General features: G+C 45.9%; 1 protein-coding gene across 1 annotated transcript in view; it reads right to left on the bottom strand.

Moving 5' to 3' along the window:
• Egln1 (egl-9 family hypoxia inducible factor 1) overlaps positions 1-12,151 on the bottom strand; it is a 62,995-nt gene extending 50,844 nt beyond the window's left edge. Inside the window, exon 1 of the mRNA XM_028767771.1 lies at positions 12,084-12,151. Coding sequence (XP_028623604.1) covers positions 12,084-12,151 — 68 coding nt within the window. The remainder of the gene's footprint in view (positions 1-12,083) is intronic.
• Positions 12,152-12,365: the final 214 nt, after the last annotated feature.

Here is a 12,365-nt window from a genome sequence, read left to right as displayed (position 1 = left end):
ATATATATATATATATATATATATATATATATATATCTTTCTTTTATTCTTTGAGATAATGTTGTGTAGCCCAGGCTGGCCTCAGATTTGCTATATTATATTTTTATATATTATATATTATATATTTTTATATATTTATATATTATATATTTTTTATTATATATTAAGAATAATCTTAAACTTCTTATCCTCCTGCCTCTACCTCCCAAGTGGCAGATTATAAGTGGGAGGCACCATACCTGAGTTATTCAGCACTGACATAGAGCTCAGGGCTTCAAGCACACTTGAGAAGCGCTCTACCCACTGAGGTACATTCCCAGTGCTATGATATTCACTGCGTAGCCCAGGTTAGCCCTCACACTTGCAGTGATGCTCCTTCCTTGACCTTGAGGGTACTGGGATGATGGGTGTGTGCTTCACACCCAAAAGAGTCATTTTGAGGGGTGAAGCAACAAGCATACTTCTCGGCTGGTAACTGGTTGTCTGCTGCTCATGACTCCTCACAGGAAGAATGCCTAACCTTCAGGTTTCCTCAGAGTACCGGGGTGAGTGTGGAGGCTGAAGCAGGTGGCAGTGTGTCTGAGGGAGCCACAGATTGCCTTGCAGGAGAGCTGTGGGTGAGTAAGTTCTCCCTCCCAGTTAATCACAGGCCTCCATCAAGGCATCTGGGCGCTCCGCAAAAACGCTCTTCAGTGCTGGCTTCTGTAGCCCTGAAACATTTTGTCTCCACAGAGCAGTCTCAGTCTGTGAGTCACGACCCCTTTTCACAGTCACACACCGGATAGCTTGCATATCAGCTCTTGATTCATAACAGGAGCAAAGTTACACATATAGAATAGCAAGAAAAATGATTTTATGGTTTGGGGGTCACCACGAGGAACTGTCTTAAAGGGTCACGGCGTTAGTAAGGTTGACAACCACTGCCACAGAATCTGTTACACGTCGCCAAATACATAGACATGTTTTACATAGTGACTATGTATGATGTGCAATTTATTTATTTATTTATTTATTTATTTATTTATTTATTTTGTTTTTTTTCGAGACAGGGTTTCTCTGTGTAGCCCTGGCTGTCCTGGAACTCACTCTGTAGACCAGGCTAGCCTCGAACTCAGAAATCCGCCTGTCTCTGCCTCCCAAGTGCTGGGATTAAAGGCGTGCGCCACCACCGTCCGGCGTTTTGTTAGTTTCTTGAAACAGGGACTCACATACAGTGGAATGGACCTCACTGCATAGCTGAAGGTAACCTTGAACTCCTGGTCTTCCTGCCTTTTCCTCCCGAGTACTAGGATTACAAGCATATACGTGAGTTTACATAGCCTGGTCTATATTACAGCTTCCAGGCTTAGCCAAGTCTACAGAGTGAGAACCTTTTCTCAAAACAATAACAAAAATAAAAATAAATAAATAAATTTTTAAAAAATGTTTCAAAAGCACCAAACTGTAAAATGTGGGAAAGGACAGAAAAGGATGTCAGAATCTAGAGGGATGTTGCATGCCCATGATTCCAATGCTCGAGAAGCAGGGGCAGGAAGATGAGTCCTGTGTTGTCCTTTGCTGCGGGCTAGCCAGGGCTACAAGAGAGCCTGTCTTGAAACAGCAGAGAAAATAAAGCCAGGGAGCTGGCTTAGTGAGCAAGTCGTGAGTGCGAGGACCCGAGTTCACACCGCACGCCCATGCTGGAGTCAGTGCAGTGGCACTCACCTTATAAGCCCAACTCTGGGCCATGTGCAGCCAAAGTGTACCCTGGGAGCTTTCAAGCCAGCCAGTCCAGCTTGGACAGTGAAAAGACTTACATTCAGTGAAAGACTCAGTCTCAAAAAAAAAAAAAAAAGTGGAGTACAAGGCTAGAGAGATGGCTCAGTGGTTAAGAGCACTGGCTGCTCTTCCAGAGGTCCTGAGTTCAATTCCCAGCAACCACATGGTGGTGGCTCACAACCATCTGTAATGGGATCTGATGCCTTCCTCTGGTGTGTCTGAAGAGAGCAATGGTGTACATACATACATACATACATACAAACAAAAAGGGTGGAGTGCAGTTGGGGAAGGCATGGTACTACATATACATAGGCCCTGCTCCGCAGAACACTGGGCTGGACAATTGCTCCCCAGAATGGTGGGCTGAGCAAAGGTCCAGTCAGTGTTGCAGCTTTCCTCAGGGCCACTTAACTACACTCACACTCCTGTTCTTTGCTTTCTAGCAAGCTCTTCTTGATGTTATGCTTGATGCCGACCCCCTGTTGTCTTAGACCACGTTCGGATTGTTAATTCAGGGTACAAACAAACAAAACGTGTAGTGAGGCCATTTCATTGCTGCACCGTTGCTCACAAGCCCATAATATGCTGGAAACATCGTTCCTGAAAACAAACCAGAAAAGTCCCCAGTAGCTCCTATTAGAAAGTACATGAGGACCAGCAAGATGGCTCATCGTATAAGGGCGATTGTCACCAAGCCTGATGACCTACTTTTGATCCCCAGAATCCACATTGTAGATGGAAGATTCCACCCCAGCAAGTTGTTCTCTGACCTCCTCATGTGCCATGCCATGAACCTATACAAGATAAATAAATGTAGAATATATTATTGAAAAACTTGGTGAGGGGCAGGGGATATAGCTGAGAGGACTAGGCTTGCCTAGTGTGCCTGAATCCCCGGGATCTGATTCCCAGCACCTCCTAAGACCAGCTGTGATGGTGTACAACTAACTGTAGCAGCCCTCAGGAGATAGGGTGTAATTTTAATTTTTAAAAAATCTACTTTTAATGATGGTTCTTAAACACTTTAACCTCCCTTCTACCCCACCACCCACCAGAAGTAGTAGAAAAATACAAAAGAGATGAGGGAAATGGACCTGTTTAGAAATGATTCTTGAGAGCAACTCCTATTGTCTAAAAGTCAACAGTTCCGTTCACAGGCTAACGAGATAGCCAGGCCTCAGCCTTGCTCAAGTCAGCAGGAGAGACCAAGAGGAATGCCAAGAGAAGTTCTCAGCCTTGCCTCTCTCTTCGAAGCAAAGATCAGCGAAGACAAGAGACCCTTAAGTGTTGCAGAGCTAGCTCTACATAAGGAGGCCTAGCTCACTCAGCCTTAGTCACTGTCGAGTTCCGTCTATGACCTCCAAACATGTCCTCCACAGGGCTTACCTCAACACGTGTCTTGCCTCAGCATGTGTCTGTCTCAGCTGATATCACTCTGCCAATCAGGCCAAGTCCACAAAAGCAACAAGAAACTACAACACACCACCGAAAGCTTTTTGGTACATTTCTCTTTGTAGAGTCCCGACAAATACAGCTCAACTACACAATATAGGGTGGACCAATACATGCGTGTCGTTGGCAAAGAGTCCTTCATCACGTGTCCTTTCACATGCTTGCTTTAGCAGAGCGTCCTCTTCTGTGTCTGCTTCATTGAAACGTTCCTTCACGTGTTTGCCCCAGCAGAGTCGGCCTCAGTCTCTCACACCTGTATCCACTTTAACAAAACGTTCCTTCACGTGTTTGCCCCAGCAGAGCACCATCTAACCGACTTCCCGAAGAACCCTTAAGTTTCCACTTCAGTGGAGACAGGAGAATCGGACTCCAAGTTATTCTAGACTACATAGTGAGTTCAAGGCCAGTCTGGGATACTTGAGATCCTGGCCCTAACTCAAGAATAAATGAGTTATGTTTGGGGACACACAGTTTCTTGTCAGCAGTGAGGATACAATTGGATGATCAATTTTACCCTCACGTCAGGTAGCCCCTAAGTGAGAGAAGAGGGCGTCGGCCATCCGTGAAATTGGGGGTGCTTCATCGTCCTGTCAAGGGCTGGCTGTTTCCTGGACACCACCCAAACAAGCATCCAGGGTGGTCTTTAGAGAGGTGGCATATGGGATCTCCCCACCCATATTTCATCTACAGTCTGATGATGTTGGTGCCAGCTCTAGTTCCAGATGAAGGGACCTTGCCACTGCTAGTGGCTTGCTGCCACCTTGATGTTTTGCAGAGACACCCTCAAAGTCCTAGCAGCTCGTCCCCCTTGCTGCCTTCCCAGGTCTCTGCTAACGACCCCACCCCATCCCAGTCACCCTCAGCTGCTGGTTTACAGCAGCTGTAAACCATCTGTTGTTATACAGCAACCCTACCTGGTGATGGTATTAAAAGCCTCCTAGTGCTATGTCTCTGAGGTCACTTCCTAAGGCTGGTGCCACACAGACTGGGAAACATTACCAGTCAGTTCCAGTTGACTCACAAGGAGGCATGAGCATAGCTAGGATTTAAGAGTGGTGGCCACGGGCAGGTGACTAAAGCCCAGCTGGGCTCTGCATTGACGAGGACATCAAAAAAGGCCTCACTTGATCAGATAGCTTTCTCGGGTCTCTATCTTAAAATTGTGAATTAGCTGGGCAGTGGTGGCACACACCTTTAACTCCAGTCCTCAGATGCAGAAGCAGGTGGATATCTGTGAGTTCGAGGACGGACTGGTCTGCACAGAGAAACCCTGTCTTGAAAAACCCAAATAAATAAATCGATGGACAGGTATCAAAATAAAGACCTTTGTTATGGCGTTCTTCCACATGGGAGTAATACATTTTGCTCACACCCCTCTCAGTCCTCTCTCTGTCCCGACCCCTCTTGTTGTTTCCCTTCCTCTCCACAAACGTTCCCACCCTGCGTGAGTGCATATAATTTAGATTCCGCACACACTTCCTCTTCCAACCTGTATTACCTTCCCTTGGCCCCGCCCCCATTGGCCGCTTCTTTCTTTTCATGTTCTGCGTGTCTCACACACAAGGAATCTAGATTCTGCCTATGAGGAAGAAAATACAACCTTCCTTGTAAGTCTGGCCCGTTTAACCCAGAAATCTCCAGTCCACCCAGCTCGAAGCAGAGGACATCATTTCATTCTTCCTTATGGCTGAATAAAACATGCGGTTACATAAGTTCTGCGACGCATGCGCGCACACACAGAGTCCACGTCTTCTTTCCTGTTTGTTGATGGCCATCTAGACCACGTCTGTGCCTGAACTGTTGGATGAGGCCTCAATAAGCAGGCTGTGCAAAGGATGCCTGCTTGGCCTTCAGTGAGAATCCAGCTGTGATACAACTGAACCACACAGCTCAGAACAGAGTTTGGAAGGACAGGGTAGTCACACTTCCTAGATTTCAGTTCCCGTTCCTACCCAGTTTGCTCCCTCAGCTCTCCCCTCCCTGACTGACCCTCTAAGGGACGGTGCTGTGTAGGTGTCTGAGCTGCTGGGATGGCAGCCTCCCTGCTTCCAGCCTATCTCGTGCTCCCAGCCCTTGTTCAGAATAAACTTTGTCAGCTTGGAACTCACACTCCTCCCCGGCATAGTAATCATAACAAACCTTGGAAAGCAGTGGACCCTGCTCTGTAGACCAGGCTACCTCAGACTCGGAGATCTACCTGCTGCAAATAGAAGATGGAGCTTAGTGCCTGGCTTCCTCGTCCCCTCTCTGGCTCTGAACTCCTCTCCCAGTCCTCCCCTTCCCATCACACACACACACACACACACACACACACACTGGGCTTTCCACACATTTGTGCAGCTTTCTTTCATACCTGTTGGAGTTCTATTACATTCTTTGAATTCCTCTTCCTCCCAGTGAAGAAATGAAGAGAGACGAGACAGAGAAACAGACTGAATGAAGTTAGGAAGAGAAAAGAAAACAGATCAGTTGAATCTCAAAGAATTTTAAAACTTTCATTGAAAACAATCCTGTGGCTTCCCAAGAAGTTCACGCCAATCTCTAAGCAAGCCTTGAGAACCGAAAGGACTCCAGACAGAGACCAGCACGAAAACAAAGGAACTTAAGTACAACCTCACTGTTATCCCTTTAAGGATTTAAAAAAAGATTTTTTTTAAGTTTTTTTTTTTCTTTTAAATCCGGTGAAGCCCTGATAATGGAGCCTTCTTGGTGATGAATGGGCCAGAGGGCCGCACGAGTATGTGGGCCTCACATTCCTAGAGGTTAAAGTCCCGCTGCTGTCAGAATCAAAGACGGATCTTCAGAACACAGCCAGTGCCTGCCCTGGGGGAGGACCCGGGACGCACACGTCTTGGAAAGTGTGAGGGAAATTTTACATTCCAGAATATTTGGATGCCAAAGTTTGGAAGCTTAGTTAGCATTCTAGAGAACAAATAAGCTGGAAAAGGAGAAATAGAGGGTTGAGGTATGGCTCTCTGGTAGACTTTGCCTAGCATACATGTGGCCCTGGATCCGGTGCTCAGTACTAATAAATAAATAAATAAATAAATAAATAAATAAATAAATAAATAAATAAAGTTGGGTTCGAAGCCAGCCTGACGTAGGATAAGTTCCAGGACAGCCAGGGCTACCCTGTCTCAAAAAAACAGACAGCAGGGCATGGTAGCGCATGCCAGTAATCTCAGGACTTGAAATCCCGAGTTAGTTTGGTTGTCTTAAGGTACCATATAGCAAGACCTTGACCCAAAAATAATGGCCAGGTGTGCTGGTCCATGCCTTTAATCCCAGCACTTGGGAAGCAGAGGCAGGAGGATCTCTGAGTTCCAGGCCAACTCTACAAAGTTCCAAAACAGCCTAGATTATAGCCTGGAGAAAGTGTGTGCGTGTGTGTGTGTGTGTGTGTGTGTGTGTGTCATATTTAATGATGATAATGGTGGTGGTGGTGGTGAATGAACAAGACATAAACCAGACTGGAGAGCTTGCAGCAGGAAGCAGCCGCTTTCTTGGAGTTGGAAGTTTACAGAGAGAGCAAACCTCACTAACAAATCTCACAAGAGCCCCCTTTCTATGAAGCAGGTGAGGCTGAGTGAACTTTTTGTTACTGTTTTTTTGTTTGGAACCTCCCTCCCCATCCCCAGAGAGAGGTCTCTGTGCAGCCCTGGCTGTAATGGAACTCGCTCTGTAGACCAGGCTGCCTCAAACTCAGAGATCTACCTGCTTTTGCATCCTGAGTGCTGGGATTTGAGGCAGAGGCTGAACGTTTTAACCAGCACACTGGCACCTGGACCTGTCTTCACTTTGAGTCTGACAGCAGGTGATATAAAGGAGAAGAAAGCAGAAAGCTTCTGGCTGACAGATAGGGCACAGAAATGAGCTGAATGGGTAAGAGCCTTATGTGCTGGGTGTGTAAAACTATTAACGTTAGTTAGAAATGTTGGAGACCATCTGTGACCCAGAGCCAGGATGGAGTGTGAGCTGGGCATGAGCCAGAAAGAAAATGGAGGGGGGAAAGGAGGAACCGGACACGGTCTTTAAGCAAACAAGTCGGTGAGCTGAAATCAGAGGCTCTGAAAGAGTAGAGAAGTTTATAGCAGGTTTCTGCCATCCATACAGTGTCAAAACCTCACAGCGTTGTGTGTTAACAGCAGTGGGACACTGAGTAACTTAATGTCGTGTTTGTATTCCATCAGGACTTTATTTACAAAAAACGTATGGAGAGCTAGCTCTGGCCCTCAAGCGGTAGCTGACCAAACCCTGATGTATCTGACACAGCTCTGCTTTGGATCAGGGTATTGGTGCCATCCCATGCCAGATAAAATGGAGACGTCCCATATGGCCACCCTGTGGATGCTAGAGAGTCCCCACTGTGTGTCCCCACTGTGTGTCACAGTGATGATGACAACATTCGAAAGGAGAACCTGGTAATAAGCTTGACCCTAAAAACTGGCCAGGCTAGTGCCATACCACATGCTGACAGGTGACCCACTCTTCCAGCATCACACCCTTTCCCCAGTCAGGAGAGTGTCTCTTGCTTCTAAGGCCAAGAGATTCTCTGCGATGGCCTCAGGAATAAACCTTTTAAGCGGAGGGAGAGAAGCCCCTGACCTTCCTGCCAGCTTGCCTTTGTGCTTGGCTGTGAGCCTGAGTTTCAAGGTCCTTACAAGACACCTGAAGTTCCAGGTTGGGGATCCAAGTGACAGCAGTCTCTAGGGCAGGTCTGAGGAGAAAGAGCTTCGTAAGACTCGGGAGTTCATTCAAGACTCAGCCACAAGAAATGATGCTGTTCCAAGGCATTCAGGTAATAGTGACACGGCGGACATGCAGGACAGAGCTGTCATGGATGTGGGTGACTGCAGAGGAGGCTGCTGTAACTGAACTGTAGGGTGGGGGAACTCAGCAGGGTTGTAACTCGAGACAGTAAGGCTGTCAGTTGAGTCTAATGAACCGATGCTCCAACTAAGGAGATTTCCAGCTGCCCTATGTGTTACCTAATTTCTTTAAGCTTCTTATCATTGCTATGGATAAACATAAACAAAAGACTCCCCACACAGGAAGTGTTAGCAATGTTAAAAATAGAACCCTCACTTCTGGATGTATATCCCAGAAAAGCAGGGTCGTAAGATAGATAGATGGATAGATAGATAGATAGATAGATAGATAGATAGATAGATAGACCTGTGTGTCAGTGCTCACCACAGCCTTATTTGCAGCAGCCACGAGGTGGGGGCAACTCTGTGTTCAGTGAAGACCGCAGATGTTGAACTCCTGCTTTTTGTGCTTTGCTTGTGAGATATCCCTACAGACTCATGAACACTTAGCTGTTCTTGTGGTCCTTGGCTGGTGGCAATGTTCTAAGAGATTGTGGAATCTCTGGAACATAGAGTTCTGGCTGCAGTGGTAGGGAGGGCCACGGGGATGGACTTTGACCATTATAGGCTGGCTGCAGTTCTAATCTAATCTCTATGTTTCTTTCTTGGTCTACAGAGAGATGAACAAGGAACCTCACCTCAGATGAACACTGAGTCCCACCTCTGCCTTCCTGGCTGTGGCACACTGTACCCTCTCAGCTGTGAGCCAAAATAAACCCTTCCCTTTCTTCTTTGTCAAGTATTTGGTCACAGCAGTGGAAAAGGAATGAATACAAGGATATATATGCACACAACAGAGTATCATTCAACCTTTGAGACAGGTGAGGTGGTACACACCTTTCATCAGAGGCGGGCAGATCTGAGTTCAAAAGCCATAGCTTTACACAGAGAAACCCTGTCTCCAAAAACAAATATATATAAAAAAAATCAAAACAAAACAAAAATTTTATTCAGCCTTTAAAAGGAAGAAAATCCTGACACTACAGTGTAAACAAACCTTGAAAACACTACAAATTGAAATCAGCCCCTCTCCCTCCACGATACCTACCTGCACGAGAATCAAAAGTAGTAAAAAAATAAATAAATAAAAATAAAAAACCAACATAGAAACAGAGAGGAGAATAAGCTAAGCTTGCTGGGCTTGAGGGCTGGTAAGCATCTAATGTTTGCAGCAGAGTGTAGAATTTTGGTCCTGATGGACAGGGAGGCACTGGGGTTTGTTGTACTCCAAGATGAATGTAGGGAATACTGCTACACTTTGCAGCTTGGGGAGGGAGAATTTTATCCTCTATGGAGTTTGCTACAATAAGCAAAAGATAAAGCATCCAGACATCCTCGATTCCAACACAATTTAATTTCCAGAGTCTCCAAGAGGGGAAAGAGAAATGTTAAGAAATGAGGTAACTCATGTTTGTAACCCCAGCTACTGAGAAACCTGAGGCAGGAGGATTATGAGTTTGAGGTCAGCTTGGACTAGAGTGAGTGACAGGAGAGGGAGGAGACCAGAGTGGAATAAAATTAAGTGGTAGCAACAGTCAAAGTGACCCATCAGAGGTGAAGCCATGACTGTGACTACAGGCACCTGTCAGGATCATAGAGGTTTTCCTTCCTTTTCCATGGTGTCTTACCTATTTACAGCATAGAATCACAGCTAGTCTGGAACTCTTTCTTTACCCAGTCTGGCTTCAAACTTTTAATCCTCCTGCCTCAGTCCTGGGTGCTGGGATTACAGGAATGAGTTCACACTCTGTGCTTGCCCTGATTATTGGAAAGACGTTTTTACGGGGCATAGAGTTCTAAAGTTCTCTTTTTTAAAACGTTATCTTTTATTTTTCTATTTCCTCCGCTGTTTCTGCGAAAAGCTAGCCACTGTTTGCTGTACTTAGTATATATAGTTATATGAAGTTATACTTTTTAATTTTATTTATTTATTTATTTATTTATTTCCAAGATAGGACTCCTCTGTGTAGTTCAGGCTGTCCTGGAAATGGAACTGACTTTGTAGACCAGTTTGGCCTTGAGTGGGCAGAGATGTTCCTGCCTCTGCCTCCCTAGTGCCAAGGTGACAGGGTGAGTCACCAAGTCTAGCCCAAGTAGTACCTCTTTCAGTAGGGCTTGTAGTTTACATTGAGTGTTTGTAAGGCTAGGTTGCTGGTTTAAATAGTGTGGCCACCTGCTGGAGAGACAAGCAGTGTTTATCAGAAAATTTAATGCATACCAAACACCAAGGCATTGTTAAACAAAATGGCAAATTACTGGGCCTTGTGTCCCAGGAAGTTATTGAACTTGCTTCCCACACCCCCATTCAGTGGCATTCCCACAGTTAGAGGCTCAGTCAAAGGCTGCAGATTGTGAGGCAGCCTAGCAGATACAAACATGTCTGAGCAAGACAGGAAGTCACCCACAGATACAGGCGCCTGAAACTTACACACCTTGTTAGGTCAGTAAAAACTGTTTAAGAGCACACTCTTTTTTTATGTTGTTTTTTTTTGTTTTTTGTTTTTTAAACAGGGTTATCTCTAGGTATCCTTGACTGACCTGGAATTCACTCTGTAGACCAGGCTGTCCTAGAACTCAGAGATCTGCCTGCCTCTGCCTGCCGAGTGCTGGGATTAAAAGTGTTTGACACTACCCCCACCCTGGGCATGAATACACTTTTTGTAGATGGCCGTTGTGTGCACGCCACACAACATTGGTCCCTAAACCTAAAAAGCTGAGACATCTTGGCATTTCCTTCCCACTAGATCTTAGAGACAACCTGTTTTAACTGTGGAACATTCACTTATGATACCGGTTGGCTCAGGAAGATAGCGTGGTAGCAGGTTGAATTAGCTTCAATAAAAATCTTTTATCTTAGCATTGAAGTGAGAGACCAGGTTAGACCCCCTGGTAGGTGAACAGATGGGGAAGAGACCGTGGCTAGGTAATAAAGGGGGAGAATTTCTAAGATGGCTGCCTTCTTCATCAGCTTCCTGACTAGAGACAGAGCTTAGCAGCTCTTGTCTTTCATCATAGGCCCCCACTGCTAGACTGGCTGAGTTCAAGGCTGCACCAGGATGTGGACCACCTTATCTGTCTTCAAACTGAATGACATAAGAGAAGAAAATTCTTCACAGGTTTTTAAATCCCAAGGCCTCAAAGAGAGATGAGGAAGGGTCTTCTCAGTGGTGGTTTGAATATGTTTGGCCTAGGGGGTGGCACTATTTGGTGGTGTGGTCCTGGTGGAGTGGGCCTTAAGACCCTCATCCTAGCTGCCTGGAAGCCAGTCTTCTCCTGTTTATTTCAGAACAAGATGTAGAACTCTCAGGTCCTCCTGCACCATGCCTACCTGGATGCTGCCATGGTCCTGCCTTGATGATAATGGTCTGAACCTCTGAACCTGTAAACCAGCCCCAATTAAATGTTGTCCATTATAAGAGTTGCCTTGGTCATGGTGTCTGTTCACAGCAGTAAAACCCTAACTAAGACAATCTCTGTGTGTGCCTGCTGTGTGTGTTTCCTCGGTGCCGATACGAACCTCGCTTCCTTTCATGGCTGATAATTGATAGGTGCTTGACATTTCTCCGGAGGCTACCTGTTGGACTTTAGCCTTTCCCCGCCTTGTTTTTAACTGGCAGAGAAAAACAAACTCGTTTCAAGACCTCTAGACTGCATCAGTATTTAAAAAAAAAAATAAAATCCCTTGAACACACTGTACAGTCAGAGTGGATTTTGCAGTTCCTGAAAAGAAAATGTTCAGCGTGTACTCTTGTGTCCTGCCAGCCTGCCAAAACTCCGCCTGTTGTCTCCGGGGCTCTGTAACCAGCACCCCCTCCCACTTCCTGTCCTGTCACGGTGGCTGCTGCTGCTGCACCTGCCCCTGCCCACCCGTGATCCACCTGTTTGTCTTGCCTTGGTCTTTATGCAGCTTCTTGGATTTAGGGGTTGACGTCATCCATCAGGGTTTAGACTAAGGGGGGAAAAATTTCTGTTTGTCGGGTTCCTCTCCATTCTGTTTACTCCTACCTTGTGAATCCCGGAATCAAGCTCAGGGTGTCAGGCTTGTGGGTGAGCATCTTCTCCAATGGGCCCATGCCACGGCTCCCTGTTTTGTTTCTATTAGCCTCCCAACCCCAACTTTTGCTTTTCTTTTTAAAATATATGTTTTGTTTTTATGGATATTTTTTGCTTGAATAGATGTATTTGCTTGAATGTGTCTATATACTCGATGCCCACAGAAGCCAGAGAAGGTTAGCTCTCCCAAGACTGGAGGGACAGCCTGTTGTGAGCCACCATGTAGGTGCTGGG

This window comes from Grammomys surdaster, unplaced genomic scaffold (assembly GCF_004785775.1).
Source record: "Grammomys surdaster isolate TR1022 unplaced genomic scaffold, NIH_TR_1.0 181, whole genome shotgun sequence".
Lineage (NCBI taxonomy): Eukaryota > Metazoa > Chordata > Mammalia > Rodentia > Muridae > Grammomys > Grammomys surdaster.
The sequence above is the reverse complement of the archived record's forward strand: the minus strand, read 5'-3'. Positions and strand labels throughout refer to the sequence as shown.